Here is a 21,916-nt window from a genome sequence, read left to right on the forward strand (position 1 = left end):
TAATGTCTTAGGAATTATGCAAAGATGTACTTTTAAAATTAAATATTGACTCAAAGAGGGAAAGTCTAGGACTACTAAAAAAGAAAAGAAAGGAAACGGTGAGAAAGGAGTGAAGAAAAGACAAGGTCAAGGTCTTATTTTGTCCAGTTTGGCAGAAGACATAGTAAAAAATTTTAAGTTTAGGTGTCAATAAAACAATGTAATCACTATAAAAAAGAATAAGAAAATTCATATAAAATTCAGAATATGAAAACAATTAACATAAAATGTAAGACTTTAGGAAAATGAAAAACATTAGAGATCACAAAATCTGTTCAATGTATAAAGTTCTTCCTTTGAGATAAAAAGGCACAATACCTTAAGGAATCAGTCTGCTGGAAACAACTAATAGCTGGATTAAATATTTGAAACATCTTTTAAAATGTGAAGCAGACAAAATAAATTATCATGAAGATCCAAACTATTTTTAAATGCGAATTCAGAGCTTCAGGCTTTTGTCTCTAGGGCAGTTCACTTAACCAAGTGACCTTGGTGTTTAAGACTACTTAGGGCACAGCAATAGGGCATAAAAGCACAGGGATACCTTCATTGACTAGGAAATCCAGTAGAAAGGGAGTCTGTTTGCATTACAGATGGCAGTACACCAATCACATATAACGGAGCCTGCTGGAGAGGTGCTGCTTTCCATCCCATGACAGGTCACTCCTAATAAAGGATGGCACTCAGAGTCAACCCAGTTCAAGAGTCGACTGCAGTCATTTTGGTACTGGAGGACACCTCAATAAAGGTATCCCCGTTGTTCATACTTTTAGACTCCTGGGTGGTAGCTAACGGATTCATTGCTTTTTTCCTGGTAACAGGCTCAAAATAGTTATCACATTCAGGATCATGCCCTATGGAGCCTTCCACATTGGGAATACATTGCTGATCAGACCTGGCATGTTATAATTAAAGTCTCTAATGTCTCAACTCATGCCAAGGCCACCACAGAGGAAGCTCATTTTTATGCCATAGCTGATTAACTTGCTCATGCTTTTCACATACGTTCAGATATTACTCCCTGCCCAAGGCTCAATGGGTTCATGAAACCTCCAGTCACCACAGTCTCTGGACCTTTAAAACTTGGGCTAAATGGCATGGCATCTCCATGCTTCTAGCTCTAGTCCAAACTCAATGTGATCTTTGCACCCTGTCCCGCCATTGGCATAATGACCAACAGGAATCCATACAAAGGGCTGAATGCCCCCGCTCTAACTGGCAAAGTCATTTTATTGAGCCACTGCTCCAATCTGCTGGTGCAACCTGCTATGCCCTCACAAAGATTGCTATGTAAGTCTGCTCTTGGTTTATCCTTCCTGTCATGCTACTGCCAACACCACTATTATAGGCCTCACTAAATAAATGTTAGTCCTCTTTGGACTTCCAGTTGGACCAGGGTACACATTCTACTGTTCATTCAGTCTGGGCATAAGCCATAAAAACAAGGCATCACTTGGAACTTTCAATTTGTCTTACTGTCTGCAGACAGCAGGCCTAACAGAGACACAATGGCCTACTCAAGGATACTCCCTTAAGCTTACAAAATGGACAATTATCTTCTTACATGGGTCTTTTTTGACCATTTTCTTAGTTACCCTGAACTTACAACCTTTTAAGTCATATGGCATCCTAACAAAGTGTAACCACAACCTCTATTCCCTTTCCTAGCCACAAAAGGAGACACTTCCCATATAAGGAGCTATGAAACCCAAACAGAAACCCTCCTCATTTAAGGACACCTCCACTTTTTGATCCTGGTGCAATCTGTGATAGATCAGTGCCTGTATTGAAAGCAGATAGTAAAATTAGATTCACTGAAAATTGAGGAACCTCATCCTTCCAAATAGACTATTCTGTATGTCACAAGAAAGGTCTCTACCAAAGTCCTTTCTCAATATGACAGTTTTAAAGGTTCACTAATTAGAGGTCTCTCTTTGCATGAAATGGAGGTCTTGGTGCCTGCCTGGTCCCCCCACCCCTGCCTCGCCTACAACTTTATGGTTCTTCCAAAGAGAAAGGAAGTTCTTAAATTAGTTTCCAGTACCAATATTCTTAAATAGGATGATAGTTCTGGATCTTCCCTATTACAGAGATATTGAATGGGAAGCCACTATAGGATGTGGAATAATAGTGCACAGGCACTTCCAGCATGAAAAGACCAATAGACCACAGGTCTGAAAATATCATGTTACATTTCGGCTCTGATTGACCTGGCAATGCCTCATTTGGCTCATGGCTTGGGTCTGGGATTATACGGCTCCAGCTCAATATCAAACTCCTTGGGTTCCTTTGGCCCATGCTATGACCTCAAATGTTTGGGGTATTCAATCCATCTACAACTTCCCCACAAGAAATTACTCTATAACCCCTGGAGACAAAGGGAATACTGATCTTTAGTCAGTTTTACAATTATTTCGCAAATGCGTGAAACTTTCCATCAAAGTTTTGGAGCTAGGCAAGGACTCCCATCAACCCAGCATCCTCGATGACAATTCCAGCACAACGATTGCCCAGCCTCAATGCAGACACTCCCAGATGTTAGCTGCCTTTATCATTGTTGTCACATCACTCATTACAACTCCACAGCCCCAACAACTGATTCCCCCTCATCTGACAGTCCCACATTTCACTCCCCATTATTCCACCATCACTCCCCACATTTCATATCTTCCTCAACCTGATGGACACTATTTATGTTAATAGGAACAAAATGTCACCTGAGCGCTAAACCTCCAGCAATGTTACCAGGTGCCCTAGCTCATGCAACCACTAATGCAAATAACTTGCCTCCTTGGAGGTATTCAATATTCATAATGACTACTTGTCATCCTCTCTAGTTAATTTGCCCACAATATCCATGATAGTGTTAGTATCAGCTAGACTAGGAACAGAAAAAAAGCAGATGTGAAGGAATTAAAATGTGGCAGGGCTAAGACAGGAGACAAGAGAGAAGAAAAGGCAGTTGGTAAGTCAAAAGGAATATAGTTGGGCATATAAAAATAAGTTTGGTAGCAGAGCCAGAGGTAGGATTGAGGAAGGAAGAGAATTTTTTTAAAAAGTCTTCATCTGAGGACATTTTCTCATTGCTTTTATAGACAGAGAGGAAAGGAGAGACAGAAATAGCAGTGGGAAAGAAAACCACTGATTGGCTGCCTTTCTTTCATATGCGCCTGGACTGGGGACCAAACCTATAACCTAGGAATGTGCCCCTACTGGGAATTGAACCTACAACCTTTTGATTACGGGATGACACTCCAACCAACTGAGCCACAATGGCAAGGGTGGGACCATAATCATTATTTGGTGAGTTTCTGCATGGAATTATTGCAAGAAACACCTGGTGCTTCCCTACCAACTTGCTCGTCCTAGCCTCTCCAACTGAGATCCTACATTATGATGCTCCCTCTTGAGACTATTTTGCCCTCACATGTCTGGCCTGATATAATTTGGGAAGTAGAAACTCTACCCTCCAAGCCCCTTGGGCTACTAGTTCTGTCACACAACTCCTGCTCGGAAAGGTCATATACCCTACTGTATCAGCTACTCCCTTCCAACCCCAACACCCTCACCTGTTTCCTATGACTAACACCCAAGGCACCCTAGATCTAACTAGAAAGTCTTTAGCAAGTCTTACCACAAAAGGGAGCAAGGGGCTATCTTTTTACCTATTATATTGGGCCTCATCACCACCTATAGTATAATGGGCACAAATTTAGGTATTTTCAATTCTGTAAGAGGCTCTCCTCATAGAGACTGAGGAGTAGACAACGGCACAATTCTTGGTGGATCACATAAACCAAACAGCTCAGGCCACCAAAGCCCTTAATGAGGGGCAAAGCAATGTAGTTGCTCTGACAGTTGGTAATCAACTGGCATTAAACTAGCCATTAGTATGTCAAGGTGGAGCCTGTGCCTTAAAGAGGACCTCCTGCTGCACGTGGGCCAGTAATATAGGAAAGATATACAGAATAGTTCAACAAGTAAAACAAAAAACCAAAACAGCCAATTATATTACTAAAATGCCCCGAGAGATTCTCAGACCCACTCCATTAATTTCTTTTCTGGGCCATCTCCTTTTGCCTGGGGCGAAAGGCTCTATGCTACTATACATGGACCTAAAATAATCATTGCTGGCCTAATTATTTGGGTTGGCTTTGCAAATTTGGTCTTTTAACTTTTAAATAAGAAACCTGCGAGGCTGCTATAACTAATTCAAATGCCAGCAAGGAAATAAGACTCTAGAGAAGGAATTTTTGACTTCCACTGACTTGTTTTTAGTGCTCTCAGTCTCGTTTCCTATTTCCTACATTATCCTGAAAGGGCTTACCCTTACCTGCTCTCCATCCCTAAGCCAAAAACACTTATGTCCCTCTTGCAGCCTCTTTTAAACTTCCTCTTTATATAAAAGGTCTGTGCACTTGTTTCTCTCTCTCTCTGTTAGGGGCTTCTCCCAAAGTCACTCTTTTGTCCTCTTTGACCTGCAACTTCAATGGTTCCACGAATCTTCCTTTTTTGATTATACCAAAGGAATATTGCCATGAGGGTTGCCGTCTGAACCTAACCTTGGAAGGGGCGGAGCTGCTATAATGCAAAGGAATACTTCCTGAACATGATAAAGAGGAATAAAACCTTCAACTCAAAACTTTCTGCTAACCTCAAACTTAATGGTCAAATACTAAATGCTCTGCCCCATTAGCAACAAGGCAAAGACACTCATTTTTACCACTTTCATTTAGCCCTGTATCAGAAATCTTTGCCAATTCATTAACATACCACAACAAACAAACAAAAAGACTATAAAGAAGCAAAACTGTCTATTTGAAGATGACAAGACTATGCAGAACATCTTAAGACATCAAAAAACAATAGCAAACTACTAAGTGACTTCAGCAATGTCACAGGATAAACGTTAATATATAAAAATCTTATGTTGTTTCAGTGAGGAGTATCTAAGTTGTGGTAATCAAAATTACTCCCTCCAGATATGCCAAAGTATTAAAAAGTGTCTACTACTGATAGAAGGAAGTTTCTATATTTTTACATCTCCCACTAAATTCCTTTACAGTTTTAAGGAGAATTCTGAAAACCAATGTATTATGTGTATTGCCCTGAATATGTATGACATTGAATAGATGCCAGTTAATAAAAACGAGCAACACTGATAGTGCCAGTATCAAATTGCAAATGACCACAAAGTACCAACAGCATCTAAAACTGCATTTTCTACAGTAAGAAATGATTTTCCACGCTACAGCTTGCAGGTATGACATTCAATTCTGAGAATGGAAGCCATTCTAATTGGATTTCCCAGATCAAGGTAGGGACTAACCACTGAATAAAGCCACACTTCTTATCACACTTGCAGTATAAGTACAGCACGAAAAGCCAAATATAAAATACTACTACTAATTACAAATGATTCACAATACATTGCTTATACAAGGTATATTTGGCATTTAAAAAAATGGATATTTGAAAATAAATTCTGACCTTCCTATATTTCATCACCAACTAGAAAGACACATGACACAGTGGACAAATGTATGTTGATAATAAAGTTGTAAGGATAGAAAACACACAGAGAACTCTGCCAGATTATTTCAGTTTGCTATAACAAAATATCAACTTTACTTACCTAGGAGAAAAAGTGATGGGCCATAGTATTCTGCATTGCTGATGATGTGTTTCAGGGAGGTAGGCAGAGAACCATCCATCACTAAGACAAAGGTGAACGTGAAGGAAAATATGGTCAGTCCAGTAATATTTTGATGGGTGGGGATGATGGAGCAATATATTACATCTAACAAACACTCTGTGGTAAACAAAATTTGTGTTGATTCCCATCTAACGGCTTCTACTTGTCTATTCTCCCCATATCCTATTATTTATTCGTTGCCCACACAACAGCCTTTTCACAGTGAGTCAAAAAATAAAATATGGACACAGAGAGTTGGAATTGAGTACAGAGTCAAAAGCTGGAAAAGGAAAAATAGGTGAAATCATTATGAAAATTTCCAAATGATCCTTAGGTTTGGGGAAAGTGACACTAAACAACTAAAAACCATCCAAAATAGTGTGGCCTTTTCCTAAGCCTGCCTTGGAAAAGGTATCTTCAGAAAGCAAGAACCAATCTTTGAGAATCTCTAACATATTTCAAGAAGGTCTCTAAAATCAAATACCATGTCTTATGCCATCTGAGAAAGCTGGGTCTTGAATGGCCTTCTTGAGGAAATTCAACATGGATTTGAGAAGTGCTGCTCGTTGTGGAATACACTGCACTCCTGGCAAGAGAGAAAGAGGGTTAGAGTAGAGTCACCATTAGACAACAGTGAGCAGGCACATAAAACAAATTTTTACGAGACTCATATATACTACAGCAACACTAATAGACATGTGAAGTGAAATCTCTGGATGTTAGAAAGAATACTTGCCTAAGTTGGAACACTGAAAAAAATAAGTCACTGAGGACTGAATAAAACTAATACTAAAGTTAAAAGCCCAAAGTAAAAAAGAAAAATTACAAGGTGAGGTAAGAAGATTAACTCTTTGATCCTTAGTTCCTGTTTTAGTTATTACCTCCCCTCCGACATGGCTGTTTTGATGAAATAATCAATGTATGACTTTTTTATTTATTTTTTAATATATTTTATTGATTATACCATTACAGTTGTTCTATTCCCCCCCTTCATTCCCCTCCACCCGAACACTCCATCCACCACCATTCTCCCCCACCTTAGTTTATAACCACGTGTCCCAAGTTCTTTAGATTCTATATTTCCCCCACTATTCTTGCCCTCCCCCTATCTATTTTCTACCTACTGTCTATGCTATTTTCTGTGCCTTCTCCCCCCTTCTCCTCCTCCCACTCCCGTTGCTAACCCTCCATGTGTTCTTCATTTCTATGGTTCCCCTCCTGATCTAGCTGTCCTCTTGGTTTGCTTTTGTTTTAGGGATGGTTGTTAATAACTGTGAGTTTGCTGTCCTTTCACTGTTCATATTTTTCATCTTCTTTTTCTTAGATAAGTCCCTTTAGCATTTCATATAATAAGGGCTTGGTGATGATGAACTCCTTGAACTTGACCTTATCTGAGAAGCACTTTATCTGTCCTTCCATTCTAAATGAAAGCTTTGCTGGATAAAGCAGTCTTGGCTGTAGGTCTTTGGATTTCATGACTTGGAATACTTCTTTCCAGCCCCTTCTTGCCTGGAAGGTCTCTTTTGAGAAATCCGCTGACAGTCTGATGGGTACTCCTCTGTAGGTGACTGTCCCCTTATCTCTTGCTGCTTCTAGGAGTCTCTCCTTCATTTTAGTCTTGGCTAATGTAATGATGATGTGCCTTGGTGTGTTCCTTCTTGGGTCCAACTTCTTTGGGACTCTCTGAGCTTCCTGGATTTCCTGGAAGTCTATTTCCTTTGCCAGACTGGGGAAGTTCTCCTTTATTATTTGTTCAAATAAGTTTTCCACTCGTGGCTGTTTCTTTCCCCCTTCTGGTACCCCTATAATCCGGATGTTGGAACGTTTAAAGATGTCCTGGAGGTTCCTAAGCCTCTCCTCATTTTTTTGAATTCTCATTTCTTCATTCCTTTCTGGTTGGATGTTTTGTTCTTCCTTCTGGTCCATTCCATTGATTTGAGTCCCAGTTTCCTTTCCATCGCTATTGGTTTCCTGGACATCTCCCTTCATTTCAATTAGTTTAGCCTTCATATGTTCCTCTAATTTGTGACTATAATCAACTAGTTCTGTTAGCATCCTGATAAACAGTGTTTTGAATTGTCCTTCTGAGAGGCTGGCAATTTCTTGGTCGCTGAGAGTTATGGGCTCTGGGACTTTGCGTTCTTCTTGCACCATCTTTTGGGCTGTTCGTTCCTGTTCCGTAGCAGGATCGGAGCCCTAAGGTGTTCACTAGAACAGGGCAACTAAGTCGCTGGGTTGTGACACTGTATGTGGGGGCGGGGTCAAAGAGGAGCAATGGCGTCCCGTCTGCCGCCTCCCGCCGTGGCCCCCACAGGTGCTGCAGCTGCCAATGTCACCGGGCCCAAGCGTTTCATCCCACTGCACGTAAGTGTGCCACCGCCATCAGCCCTCGCCCCCTGGGGCCTGTGTGGTCCGCCTCACTGTGCGCGAATGTGCGCCCACGGTCAGTCTGCCCCGCACCCTGACTGGGTCTGGGCTGCCTGCGCGCCTAGGTCTGAAGATCTTTCCTGCCCGACCCAGCTCCGCTGCTGGCTCCACCCCTCTGACCGTCCCCGTTGACCGGTTAGTGGTTGTCAGACTTCCATATAATTCAATTTTCTGGTTTTTTTTTTTGCTGTGTCTTTGCTCTCCAAACCTTTGTTGTATTCAAACTTGGTTGTGGGAGAAGGCACAGTGTTTCCACCTATGCCTCCATCTTGGCAGAAGTCTCAATGTATGATCTTTAGAAAGCTATAAAATGCTATGGAATAAATGTTAACATGAGAAAACAAACACCAGAAGGGCAAAGTAACATGGCTAGTTATAATAAGCAAGCCTTCAACCACTCAAGCTCCCCCCAAAGGACCCTCTTCACTAGTAAGTCCATGTGAAAGATGGTGCATCTCTGTGTCTACATACCAGGGCGGGGGCCAGGGCAGATATTACTGCTGCTAGAACTCGTTGACCTTAATTCAACATCCAGCCGGTGCTCCATAGAGGCAGATGATCCTGGACTATTTTCCATAGTCACATCTGCAACTAAGTAAAGTTAAGATGAGAAAAACTAGTTAGAATAAAAGGTACCACCAAAAGAAAGATTGTTTGAGAAATTTTTTTCCCATTAAGGTGAGATGAATGATATCAAAATGGAGAGAAGAATTAGAAGACTGAAACCCAACATGAGAATGCTGGCTTTCCGCAGACAAATAGAAAGGCAGTTGTGATACATTGAATGAAAAATGTTGAGTGTGTTAATAATCTTATTTTTCCATTTTAAATACTATATACTTACAGAAAAAATACAGTAAAAAATCTATATACTTATGTCAACATGTACTTGCATATGCATAAAAAACGGACCCCCCCACAAAAAAACAACCCCAAAACTATACCAAGTAGTACCTATGGTGAGTAGGGAGTGAGCATTCATCTTTATTTTATAGACTTGAATAAGATAATTTTAATTAATAGAGTACAAAATACACAATTACTCCTTATAACTTACAAAATATAATAAAGCTCCACTAGCAATAAACCATTGTTTACATTTTAAAATACTTCCTTTCAATCTTTTTTATACACAAACATACATACACGTGCCTGCTTATACAGGAAGCAAAAACTCATGGTTTTATAAGCTGCTTTTCATTGAATGTAAATTTTCTCTATGAGCCCTGGCCGGTGTAGCTCAGTGGACTGAGTGCAGGCTGTGAACCAAAGGGTCACCAGTTTGACCCCAGTCAGGGCACACGCCTGGGTTGCAGGCCAGGTCCCAAGTGGAAGCCATGTGAGAGGCAACCATACATTGATGCTTCTCTTCTTCTCTTTCTCCCTCCCTTCCCCTCTCTCTAAAAATAAATAAATAAAATCTTAAAATTTTTTTTTCTATGAGAACACCAGAATCACCTGGCTTGGTTGTTAAAAATGTAGATTTCCTCCTCTTCACTTGAGAACTTAATGAATTACAGTATTAAGCTGTGTATAATGTACCCACGTTTTTGGCCCAAACTTTCAGGAAAAAAATCTTTCGTTTTAATTTTTTAATCAATTTTAAATTTATTTATATTTAAAAACAAAACCAATTATATTCCAGGGGATTATTTTGCATACAGATATCTTTATTGCTTTCTAGAGTTACACTTTTAATGAATAAATAAAAGAATTAAAAACATTTACACAGATACAGAATTAGTAATACCCACATATAATGTGCATCCTTATTTTTCCCTCAAAAATTTGGGCAAAAAAAGTGCATTGTACATGGCAAAATATGGTAATAAGCACTGTAGGTGGGGGTCTAAATCTTTTTTAAAGATAGTTTTTTAAAAAGACTTTATTTATTTTTAAGAGAGGGGAAAGGAGGGAGAAAGAGAAGGAGAGAAACATCAACGTGTGGTTGCTTCTCATGTGCCTCCTCCTGATGACCTGGCCCCCGACACCTATACTTTACCAGGTACCGATACACACGGCAGCGAACAAAAACAGTGCCTCCATCTTGTAAAGCTTACATTTTAGTGGGAATAAGAAGATAATGAACAAATACTTAAGACAGCAACTATTAAGTCTTGAAATCAAAACGGATTTAGCATTATAGAGTGAATATAAGACTCTACAGCAGTCTTACCATCTGCTTCACCTTCCGTCTCTATTCCCAACAATTTGTGCCTCACTTTTCTAATAATGCTCATGAAAATGCACAAATCATAGATGTAGAAAAATTGTTTTGAAAATGTATGCAAGTCAGCTGTACAGTTTAGAATTTATGAGGAAGAATAAAAAATTGGGGTTGCATGAGAGCTAAATATCAAGCACAAAAGTATTGACTTAGTAACTATTAATTACCATCCATATCAGTTTCCATTTCTTCTCCTTCTTGTGTAGTACTGGGTCTCTGGATCTTTGGCTTGATCACAAAGGGACATTCTTTTCGGCACAAATCTACTTCATGCTACGATCAAGGGAAAAGTAGTAAGACAATCCTACATATACACCAGGGACTTAAAAACAATTATAATGCCACATGCAGATAAAAAAAACCTGGTTTCTAAAAACAGAGCAGGTATAAGATGGCTCTTTAGGGTTATAAGGGTAGTTCGTAGGCTCAGGTCTCACTGGGTATAGGTCTATGCAAAGTGCTCCTCGTATGATAATACCTCAAGTCTATAAATGAAGATAGAAAGTCCACTATGGGATTGAAATGCTGCCATATCTAGGTTGGTGATGAGGTCAACCACTCGGACAGCTCTGGTAACAAATGTTATCTGGTCCTGTTCATCGCCAAGAAACTTGATGACCTATAAGGAGGGGGAAAAGAGGCAAAACCAAAGAAAAAGAAACAAAGCTGTAAATAATGTAATCTTTCAGAAACATGCATTCTAGGGTCTCAGGAAGGCACCAAGTACAGGAGGGAAAAGCAGATGTTTAAATTTTCCCCCACCCCCTCATATGCTTGAATTTTGATGCTTGTCAAATAGTAGCTCTATCACTTCTGGGACTCAAACCCCTGAGGTAATGGGGACATGGATTACTTTTTAGAATAAAATATAATATTCGAGAGAAAAAAAGCTGATGCCTAGTGCCCAATACCTAGTAAAGCTTATTAACAGAAGACCTTACCATGTACCTTTATGTATATTTTCTTAAGTGTCACACTTAAGGTCACAATATGTGGCAATACCTTAACTAGTCCTGGGGCCTATTATCACACCATCTGGACTAGGATTAATTTGTAATTACGGAGAGAGCTGCTCTTAAAAGTTGTTAATGAGATAACTGAAGGCTAAACTTTAAAAATTAAGCATAACATTTTCTAGTTAAGCTTTCTTATACTATTTGCTCTCACTATGAACCATTTCAAATGTGCAACCCTACACCTTCTCTTAGCTGATCCCTCCACCACATTTTTTTTAAAAGAAAGCACCTTCAATAAGGCTTCCATCATTCCACAGGAGACCAAGGCTTCGCCACCAGCATCGTAGCTGGCCAGATGGTATAAAAAAGAGAAGAGAGCAGTGGCAAACTGGTGAGGGTATGGATCCATGGAGGGATCTACAAGGAAGGTTGGAACAGGGAGAGAAAGAATAAGCTCAGGTTGGTGTTAAGCTGACAGGATGTTAAACAAAAGCAGACAAGCAAAGGGTGGGATTCCTCTTGCTGCCTGAGATAACCACCACAAAAATTTACCAATCATGGCCTGGATACAGTTCCGTACAAGTACAGGCAAAAATCCATGATAAGATGCAGTTCCAGTACAGTCAATAATACTGCTGAGTTTGGGAGTTCTCTCCAAGTGGACAATTGATGTTAATGTTCGTAAAGAAGCAGCTTTAATCTCCTATGAAAACAAAAGGTAAACATGGTTTGTGTTTTAAACAAGTAGGTGACTAAAACAAACTGTAACACCCCAAACTCTAAAATTTAGGTCACTCTACTAGTAATTGCTGGGGGACGATGGAACTCTGTTGAAATGTTAACTTTGCAGCTAAACATCCAGAGGAAGAAGTAAAAGGGCCAAGATTCCCTCTAGGGGTTCATTCTTAAACCCCTGGGAAATATCTAAAGGCAAACAAATACATATAAGCCTAATATACACAGGAGAATATTAATAAATACTTACCATAAGCTGCTTATCTGTTATCTGAAGGACATCTACCAACTCCTCTATCAACCCATTATACAAGATACTGTTTGCTGACTCCTGCAAGGCATTGGAATACACTGCGAAAGGAGAAATGACAGCATGTCTGAATTCTAGAGGTTTGGATCAAATATGATGATAAGCTCTGAATAACCATCCAAATAACAGATATTCCTATTAATGGTATCAGTAGTCTTGACCAAGGATTTTGGGAATGGAAGCATGAAAAAAAATGAGTTAATTTTATATAACATTACTACTTGACATGATAAGTCTAAGATGCCTTGGACACAGACTTCCATGTTAGTCTCTTTGTATACTTGTTTTCGCTGGAAACACAAACTGTAAAGAATAGCATTTATGGATTATTGCAGACAAAACCAGAATCTTGTATGACATTGGAGTAAAACTTGAGAATGCATGTAATGCATGTTCAGTGAATCGCCACACAGAGATAATACTGAGCCAGTCTCCTGCAAACTAGTGGGATTAAGCACTTTCAGTTTTCAACAAACATTTCCTGAGCACTTAACATATCAAAAGTCATGCTAAGTATGAGTACAATGAGAAGAGTAGGAATTTCACTTCAAGAAACCCATATTTTAAAAGAGCAGGTGAGTAATAACACAATGAAAGTGTCAATGTCAACAGACAGTACCATTTCATACCTTCTAAGTGCCTAGGTGATTTACAGACTTTTGTTTAACTCTCCAATCAGCCTATAAAATACATGGCCTGTCTGGAAAAAGTTCAGCCATTGTTAATATGAGAATGGCTTGCATGGTATCAATGTAACCTGGTGGCCAAGGAGAATGGGTTGGAATGCACACGCATGAACAATAAGGACTTTGAGTGAGCATGTGTACTATGTGGCTATCACATTCAAAATGACTGAGTGAGTAGAGCAATGAATCTGCATCAAATTTTGTGAACATTCCTCCAAGGAAAATATTTGGATATTTCAGAAGGCTGCAGCTATGGGTACCTGGTGATTGGCAGCTTCTTCACGACAGTGTGCCCGCTCATGCACTACGTCTTATGCAGAATTTTTTGGCAAAACATCAAATCATCCAGGTGACTCAGCCCCCCTACAGCCCATATTTGGTGCCCTGAGACTTCTGGCTTGTTTTAAAATTAAAATCACCTTTGAAAGGGAAGAGATTTCAGACCATCAATGAGATTCAGGAAAATGTGACAGGGCAGCTGATGGTGATCGGGAGAAGTGTGTGAGGTCCCAAGGTGCCTACTTCGAAGGGGATTGAAGTGTCATTGTCCTATATATACAATGTTTCTTGTATCTTCTTCAATAAATGTCTCTATTTTTCATATTACATGGCTGGACACCTTCTGGATAGACCTTAAAATATTGTCCCAATATTAAATGAGGAAACTGAAGCCAAAAAGATAAACATGTAGCTAATAATTTGCAGAGTCAGGATGATGGTCCAGAAGTGATTCCAAAACCAATCAGTAGAAGTTTCTTTTTACTCTACCCTCCTATAGCACAAGTAAAATGCACAGTATTGAATACCTAACAAATATTTTCTGACTTAATCAAAACTGAACCTGTGTAGTGTATCAATAACCATCTGATCCAACAATAAGGAGCTTAAGAATGGTAAATACAATGAACATTAGGAATGCTAGCAATTTTACAACTTAATTTGCTACTTAGGTAAGTCCAAAAAGCCTCACAGCAACAAAGACAGGTCAAGTTCAAAGAAAATCAAGTCTAAATTGCCTAAGTGGGGCTTGTTAATCATAGAGTGTTGTTTTCTTACCTAATATAGATATTGCATGCAGCCTAGCCTGAACAGCTTGCAATCGCTTCCTGTGATTAGAAAAGCCATGGGCCAGCCGTATGTGTGTAAATAACAGCATCTGTAGAGACATAAGACCTAAATTAGGAAATCAGTAGAAAAGGTGACTGTACTTTCTGATGGCTAAATAATACCTAACGAGCTATTTGTAAAATGGTTTACTGTTGCTATTTGTTAACGTACCAAACAGAACAGTTCCACTCTGAGGTTAGCTGACAAAATGGGAGTGAGAAAACAGAGGCACACAGATTTCTATTATCCCAGTATAAGCCAACTGTTAGGCAACAAACTGGAGACATTTGGCAAGGGTTCTTATTGTTATTAATCAAATTAAGTATTTTATCACCATCACAATGAGCAGAAAAAATTAACACAACTTGAATCTTTTTTCCTTTGGTATCCAAAGTGTTGCACTATCACCACTTAACTCTCATACAAACCCTTGGAAGTACTGGCCTCATAAAAAAATGAAGAAAGAAAGGCTCAGAGTCTCTGATTTGCCCATGATCTGATTACATTTTTTTCTGCTATGGTGTCTCCCAATCCAATATACATCACTAATCTATATGAATATCATCCACCCTCTTTAGATATTGTTAGGATATATCATACCTGCTTATCCTTAGGAATGCTGTACATTTTGGTAAGAGATTCCATTATTTCAGAAGGACTTTCTGAAATCTACATTAGAAAAAAAATAGTTAGGAACAAAAAGTAAACCAAATGTTAAGAAATAGTCAATAGTCAAAGATTCCTCTTACCTTGTCAAGTTGTTCTATGTGAATATAATGTAGTGTGTTACTAGTTGTCTGAAATTAAAAAGATAGGAGAGTTGTTAGGAGTCATTATATACCTTAGCTTCCCCTGCAAGAGCTATCTGAAAACCAAGATGTCACCCTAAGTTGAAGCCTGACTGAGTGCTCTTACAATCAAGCTAATTTTAGAGTCTGCCAAAATACCCATTTTATATACCGACTATTCTCAGGAAAGCTTCTTTGAAACCAGTAGCATGAAAATATAATGCACACAACCAGACACATTTCATAGTCTTCGTTGTCCCCTTTTAACCTTCATTGTCTTAATCCCCACAGTCTCTGTATTCATAGCGAAGACTGAATCCATGCTGTTTTCAAGGTGCCATTAATGTAGAAAGTTTATTTATTTTTTGTTATTCTATACTGCAGGCAAAGGAAAAAAAACCTCCTTCACTAGACCATTTCTAAACCAAACTGAATTTTAGTATCTCCAAATATGGAATGACCAGATAATTGAAGCAGGACCCTGGTAAGAAATATACAGACTTCTTGTAGGCTGGCTTAAGTAGAGAAAGTTGAGCCATCACTATCCAGACTATTATACTGCATGTTGGAACTGAGACTGAGAAAAATATACAAGTTACAGCAGGGGCCCCATATAGAGAGTCTTGCTTTTGGTAGCTTCAACATAAGGTCCAAACCTATCAGAGCTGGGTGGGCATACAATGAATACTTGTTCTTGAGAAGCTATTAGGTATTTTTAGCTTGGGAAGGCAGCAATGTAGCTCAAAACCATTCCCTCATTTAACTGAGGAGTTCTAGTAGAAAAGTTAACCCCAGTTACAGTAGATCACAGACTCTATCAGAACAAGTCTGATTGAGACTCACCCTTTTCTCGATTTTGACCTCGGCCCCAGGGTCTGCATAGAATTCAAAGTGTAGTGTAGTTGCACTGGGTGGGTATTTCTGTGTATAAAGCACATGAAAGAATCAGATACCATCTTCTCCCAAGTCTTCCCTGAAAGTCCTAGCCACTTGTGCAACTTATTGTGGCAGCAGAATGAACAATGTAGTCAGCAGCTACAATGCCTTCATTCCTTATCTTAGCAGAGCTCAGATGTCTTTAAATAATATAGAATTAGGATGATGGAGCCCAGAGCTACAATAGCTTTCATATTTCTCACTTGTAAGTTACCAAATTGCCCTTTTTTTAAGAAATCAATTTGGACTGTAGCTACTCTCAAGAGGGAAAAGAGGGGCAAGTCTGCTAGGCAGTAATGAATAAGAATCCAAGAATTGAAGACAAATACAAGGGTCTAGGCACCAGCTCGACAATGGAAAATAAACATTTTTATGGAAATTTTAGTGTGCATTGCTGTCTTTAGAAATATTTTATTCAAACTATGCCTCATGGGTATAAACATTCTTATGGAAACCTTAGTGTGTATTGCTGCCTTTTGAAATATTTTATTCAAACTATGCCTCATGTGTATACCTTCATAATTCTTCATATACTCCTTTTCATACCTTTCTATAACACTTCTCATAATATCCACCTGCTTTCCTGTATAGGCAGATATCAAATCAATATAATTCAGACCCTGACAACACATCTTCTTTAACTCTAGAAAAGCAACATGAAAAACAAAATAAGATCACAAGAGCACGCCTATTAAAATGTATCCTTGATAAAAACCAGGCCTTGGCCAGGTAGCTCAGTTGGTTAGACCAACATCCCACTATGCCAAGGTTGTGGGTTCAATCCCCCAGCCAGGGCAAATACGAGAATCAACTAATGAATGCATTAATAAGTGGAACAACTTATCAGTGTTTCTGTCTCCCCATTCCTCTTTCTTATTTAAAATCAATATATAAAACTTTTTTTTTAACAAAGAAAGAAACGAGTAGCAGTGGTTGCTTCTTGGGATGAAATTATTGTATACACCTTTATACTTGGAATTTTTAAAACATGTTTATGTATTACTTGCTTTCAAAGTACACATATTTTTCAAAGTCTCATATCATGCTAAATATCAATAAATAAAAAGGTGTGCTATTTCTTAAGATAGGCAGGGACCAAAATGAGTAATAGACATCATGGAATCTCAGCAGGATATATCTTACTGTTTTGACAATGTGCAAAGAATGAGATTCTTATGCACAAGGAGGCTCAGAATTAACCAACTAAACTAAGATGAAAATTAGAATTCCAAACTAAATACACTGTAAGATTTATGTAGCTTTGATTATTAAATAGATAACACTCACCTCCCATATTATCCAATATTCATTAATGTAATGCACACTGCATGAAATATACCAGCTAAGAAGGGAAAGTAATTTGTTCTAATTTGTCATTTTCTGTGACCAAAAAAAAAAGCCATTCTCCAAGGGGAAAAGGCTTGCTAAAATTCACTAAATTTCATCACTGCTATCTGTCCTATACAAGTACTTCTGTTGGAAAATATAGTTGCTTCTAGGCACAGAATTTTTATAACAAATCCAGCTGTGCCTTGTGGTTCCACAGTAACATAGCAAAGCGGAGGGAGGATGCTCTAAGCCCATAACCTAAGCGTAGGTGAAAGGTACAAGCAGGACAGGGCATGAGGGGTAAACATGGAAAGCACATGGAACATGTTAAGTTCTTAACCCTAGTGGTAGAACTTTTTCAAACAGCCACTCTTAAATCATGCCAGACTGTCCAGGATTCCGACAGCTCCAGTGAGAGAATGCAAGTAAATGGACTTTCAGGGATTTTTCATCAATGCAAACTGATTTACCCAATGTAGTTTTCTACAAAAGAGTTGGGTATGAGCAGATACTGTGCTTCAGATTCTTCATCTGCTGCCAGGACATTGAGGGTCCAAGCATTTCTAGACAAGGCTTACTATATCACAATTGCTCTTAGGTTGCTAATGTGAGGTGGCAACTTTATATACCATATGGTCAATGTAAAGTAAAGCTTAAAAAGAGAGCATACACAGCTATGCCAAGGACACCCACATCCCAAAGAGTGACTTACCATCATATGCAAGTCTCTGCAACATTCTGCAAGTCCAAAGCCATTCTCCTTTCCACCCCAGCTCTTGGAAAATAAAGAAAGACAGTGTTTAAACAGTGCTTAAGGCCTTGTGTTTAAAACATTTCAGAGTATGTGGCTGCTTGGAACACAGTGTTGAGAAGATATATAATGTGAAAGTCAAATAAAAAGAGGGAGCAAAAGAAAGCAAAGACTTAAGACTCAAGCAAAGATGGTCTGCCTAAAAGTAATTTCTTTCATGAGATCAATTTCACCATTCTATGAAGATGTTACTGGGCCTATTGCAAGCAATTTCATTCTACACGCCTGGGGTCGTGCTTGCTGACAGGTGAATCTTGTCAGCCTTTAAAGGCCCATCAGGCCTTTAGTACTGTACTCAACCTGTTCACTTCCCTCACTAGGGTGGAATAACATGCTCTTCAGTTCCTTAATCTTTTACAAGAGGCAAGCTGCAAAGCAGAAGATTCTGCATTACTCACCACTTCTGCTACCACAAAGTCAAAAAAACTCATTAAAAAGTACTAGTCCATAAGGTAAAGGAGAATGGCTCAAATGTACTCTATTTTTGGCTTCCAAATCTCAAATTTCAGCCATAATCTTTCTTAATAAGTAGCCTGCATTTTAATAGCATTTGAGCTGACAATAATTTTCTTGATTAATCTGTAACTCTTCCAAGGGTGAATTGAACATCAGTTGAAAACATGCAAGAATAAATGCATTAGTCCCTGCTTTCTGGAACAAGACATACGACTGGGATATAAACCAACTAAAGCTTGGGATGAAAAGCTAGAGAGTGAAATGCTATGGAGAGTAGGGGCTTTTTTTTATTCCTGGGAATCTGGAAGGCCAAGGCTAGGCACATTGTCAGAAACGATCTGAGAAGGCCCAAGTTCACACATTTCTGGCTGCCCATCAGACTTTGCACAAGTCATAAGTGAAGACTAAGGCAGAATTGTAAACTTTTAGTTGAGTATTGAAATTTAAGACACCAAAATACACACAGAACCCACCTGCAAAGACTGTTTTGTTTTGTTTTTGTTCTAGGAATTTAAGGCAAATCATTAGGGAAGCCATTAACAGAACAGAGATTTCAATGATGACACAAATCAATGAATCATGAAATCAGTTCGGAAAATTCTAAACAAACAACAAACCATAACAACAAATTCTGGAAAGGGGTGAGAATCTAATTTCCAGAGTGACCAAAATTATAATAGTAAAAAAATAAATTAGAGCACATGAGGAGTGAAGATGTCTTGTTCCCTGTCCCTACCAAAACAATTTGGCATCCATCCAGACAAAAATGCCTTTGTGTAAGCTGTAGAACCCAACCCCATATGCCAAGAGATTCAGTGTAATAAGCATATACAGACTTTGGTCCCGGCTGTGAACCCTGCCTGCTGTGGCCTGTAAACTTGCCACAGCCACTCTCAGCAGCTGTTTGAAAGCTTCAGGAGAACCCTGTCTTAAACAATCACCCATGGGTAATAAAAGTAAAAGGACAAAAGTATGAAAAATACTAAGGGCTAGCACTGGCTGGCATAGACTGAGTGCCAGCCGCCCAACCAAAGGTTCGCAGGTTCAATCCCCAATTAGGGCACATGCCTGGGTTGCGGGCCACGTCCCCAGTAGGGGGCATGTGAGAGGCAACCACACACTGATGTTTTTCTCCCTCCCTTCCCCACCCTCTAAAAATAAATAAATTGAATGCTTTAAAAAATACCAAGGGCTAAAATATTGTTAATGAATTCACAATATAAAAAAGAAGTAAATTGTGACACCAAAAACATAAAATGGAGGGGAAGCGTAGAAAGAGGAAAGTTTTGTATGTAATCAAAGTTAAGTTGTTATCAGCTTAAAATGAACTGTTATAAGATGATTTACATAAGGCTTATGGAAAACACAAAGCAAAAATCTAGGTTGGGTACACAGAAAATATGGAGAAGGAAATCAAAGCATACTACTATGGGAAACCATAAATTCACAAAGGCAGACAGGAAATATAAAACAGTCACAAAACTATTAATAAACTGACATTACTAAGTGTGTGACTATCAAATAATTACTCTAAATATATTGATAGATGAGCTTATTTTTCCAATCAAAAGGCACAGAGTGGCTCACTTGGTTGGATCATCATCCTGAAAATTGAAAGGTTGTGCTTTTGACTCTAGATCAGGGAAAATGCCTAGGTTTGTGAGTTTGGTCCCTGGTCTGGATATATACAAAATACAACTAATCACTGTTACTCTCACTCTCTCTCTCTCCCCCTCTTCCACTCTAAAATCAGTGAGCATGTCCTTGGGTGAAGAAAAATAAATTAAAATGAGAAAAACCCCAATGTATCAGTGGCAAATATGTTTGCCCATATGGTCACTTCCCATTTCATTTTGGTGATGGTTTCTTTGGCTGTACAGAAACATTTAAATTTGACATAGTTTCATTTGTATATTTTTTCCTTTGTTTCTCCAAGGAGTACATACAGATGGCCCACAGACATTATGAAAAGATGCTCAGCATCACTAGCCATCAGAGAGATACAAATAAAAACCACAATGAAATTCCACCTCACACAGGTCAGAATGGCCATCATTAACAAATTGATAAACAACAAGTGCTGGTGAGATTGTGGAGAAAAGGGAACCCTAGTGCACTGTTGGTGGAAATGCAGACTTGCACAGCCACTGTGGAAAATAGTATGTAATTTCCTCAAAAAATGAAAAATGGAACTGCCTTCTGACCCTGCAACTCCACTGCTGGGAATCTATCCTAAGAATCCTGAACCACCAATTCAAAAGTACATATGCACCCCAATGTTCACAGCAGCACAATTTACAATAGACAAGTGCTGGAAACTGCCTACGTGCCCATCAGTAAATGAATGGAGCAAAAAAAAAACCTGTGGTACATTCATACAATGGAATACTATGCAGCAGAAAGAAAGAAAGAGCTCCTGCTCTTTGTGACAGCATGGATGGAACTGGAGAGTATTATGCTAAGTGAAATAAGCCAGTCCATGAAAGGCAAATACCATATGATCTCACCTGTAAGAGGAATCTAATGAACAGAATTAAACTAATGAGCAAAACAGAACCAGATGCATGGGACCATGAAACAGAGTGACAGTGACTGGAGGGGTGAGGGGGATAATGGTGAAAAGAAGGGGAAGGGACTAGTCAAAGAACATTCATAAATGACCTATGGACATGGACGAGGGTGTGGGTACTGACTGTGGAAGTGGCAAGTGGGCTGGGAGGAGGAGGACAAAGGGGGAGAATGGGACAACTATAATAGCACAATAAAAAATCTAAAGAAAAAAAAAACACCCGACTGTAAGTTGCCTGCAAGAGATGCATTTCTACTTTAAGGACACACACAGGTCAAAGGGAAGGGATGGAAAATAATATTCTGTGCAAGTGGGAAAAAAAGAGCAGGGATAGCTGTACTTGTATCAGACAAAATAGACTTTCAACAGCTGAAACAACAAAGAACACCATTATTCAATGATAAAGGGGTCAATTCATCATGAGGTTATAACAACAGTAAACATGTATGCAGTGAACATTGGGGTACCTAAATATATTAAGCAAATACTAACAGACCTCAAGGGACAAATAGATGATGCAATAGTAGGGGATGTCAATACCTCACTTTCAACAATGGATAAATTGGCCACACAGAGAATCAATAAGGAAATGATTGGCTTGAACTATACTTTAGATCAATGGACTCAAAAGACATATGCGGAACATTTCATTCAACAGCAGAAAAATCATACTCTTCTCAAATGACACGGAACATTTCTCCAGATGTATTGTGATAGGTCACAAAACAAGTCTTAGCTAATTCAAGAAGACTAAAATCACACCAAGTATCTTTCTTGACCACAATGGCATGAAAACAGAAATCAGTTAACAGGAGAAAAACTAGAAAATGCACAAACATGTAAAT

General features: G+C 39.0%; 1 protein-coding gene across 16 annotated transcripts in view; it reads right to left on the reverse strand.

Moving 5' to 3' along the window:
* The window catches only part of HUWE1 (HECT, UBA and WWE domain containing E3 ubiquitin protein ligase 1), a 157,602-nt gene that overhangs the window by 80,609 nt on the left and 55,077 nt on the right, over window positions 1-21,916 (reverse strand). For 15 of the 16 annotated variants that reach the window (XM_037033746.1, XM_037033744.1, XM_037033749.1 and 12 more), the window contains 13 exons: window positions 17,948-18,010; window positions 15,814-15,891; window positions 14,932-14,979; window positions 14,783-14,851; window positions 14,132-14,231; window positions 12,330-12,430; window positions 11,897-12,047; window positions 11,634-11,761; window positions 10,867-11,007; window positions 10,556-10,661; window positions 8,633-8,752; window positions 6,219-6,320; window positions 5,675-5,755 (listed from right to left, as the gene is read on the reverse strand). In XM_037033746.1, coding sequence (XP_036889641.1) covers window positions 5,675-5,755; window positions 6,219-6,320; window positions 8,633-8,752; window positions 10,556-10,661; window positions 10,867-11,007; window positions 11,634-11,761; window positions 11,897-12,047; window positions 12,330-12,430; window positions 14,132-14,231; window positions 14,783-14,851; window positions 14,932-14,979; window positions 15,814-15,891; window positions 17,948-18,010 — 1,288 coding nt within the window. The remainder of the gene's footprint in view (window positions 1-5,674; window positions 5,756-6,218; window positions 6,321-8,632; window positions 8,753-10,555; window positions 10,662-10,866; window positions 11,008-11,633; window positions 11,762-11,896; window positions 12,048-12,329; window positions 12,431-14,131; window positions 14,232-14,782; window positions 14,852-14,931; window positions 14,980-15,813; window positions 15,892-17,947; window positions 18,011-21,916) is intronic. The other variant, XM_037033754.1, reaches the window with a different exon arrangement.

This window comes from Sturnira hondurensis, unplaced genomic scaffold (genome assembly GCF_014824575.4).
Source record: "Sturnira hondurensis isolate 20B ecotype Veracruz unplaced genomic scaffold, ASM1482457v3 Scaffold0021781, whole genome shotgun sequence".
Taxonomy (NCBI): domain Eukaryota; kingdom Metazoa; phylum Chordata; class Mammalia; order Chiroptera; family Phyllostomidae; genus Sturnira; species Sturnira hondurensis.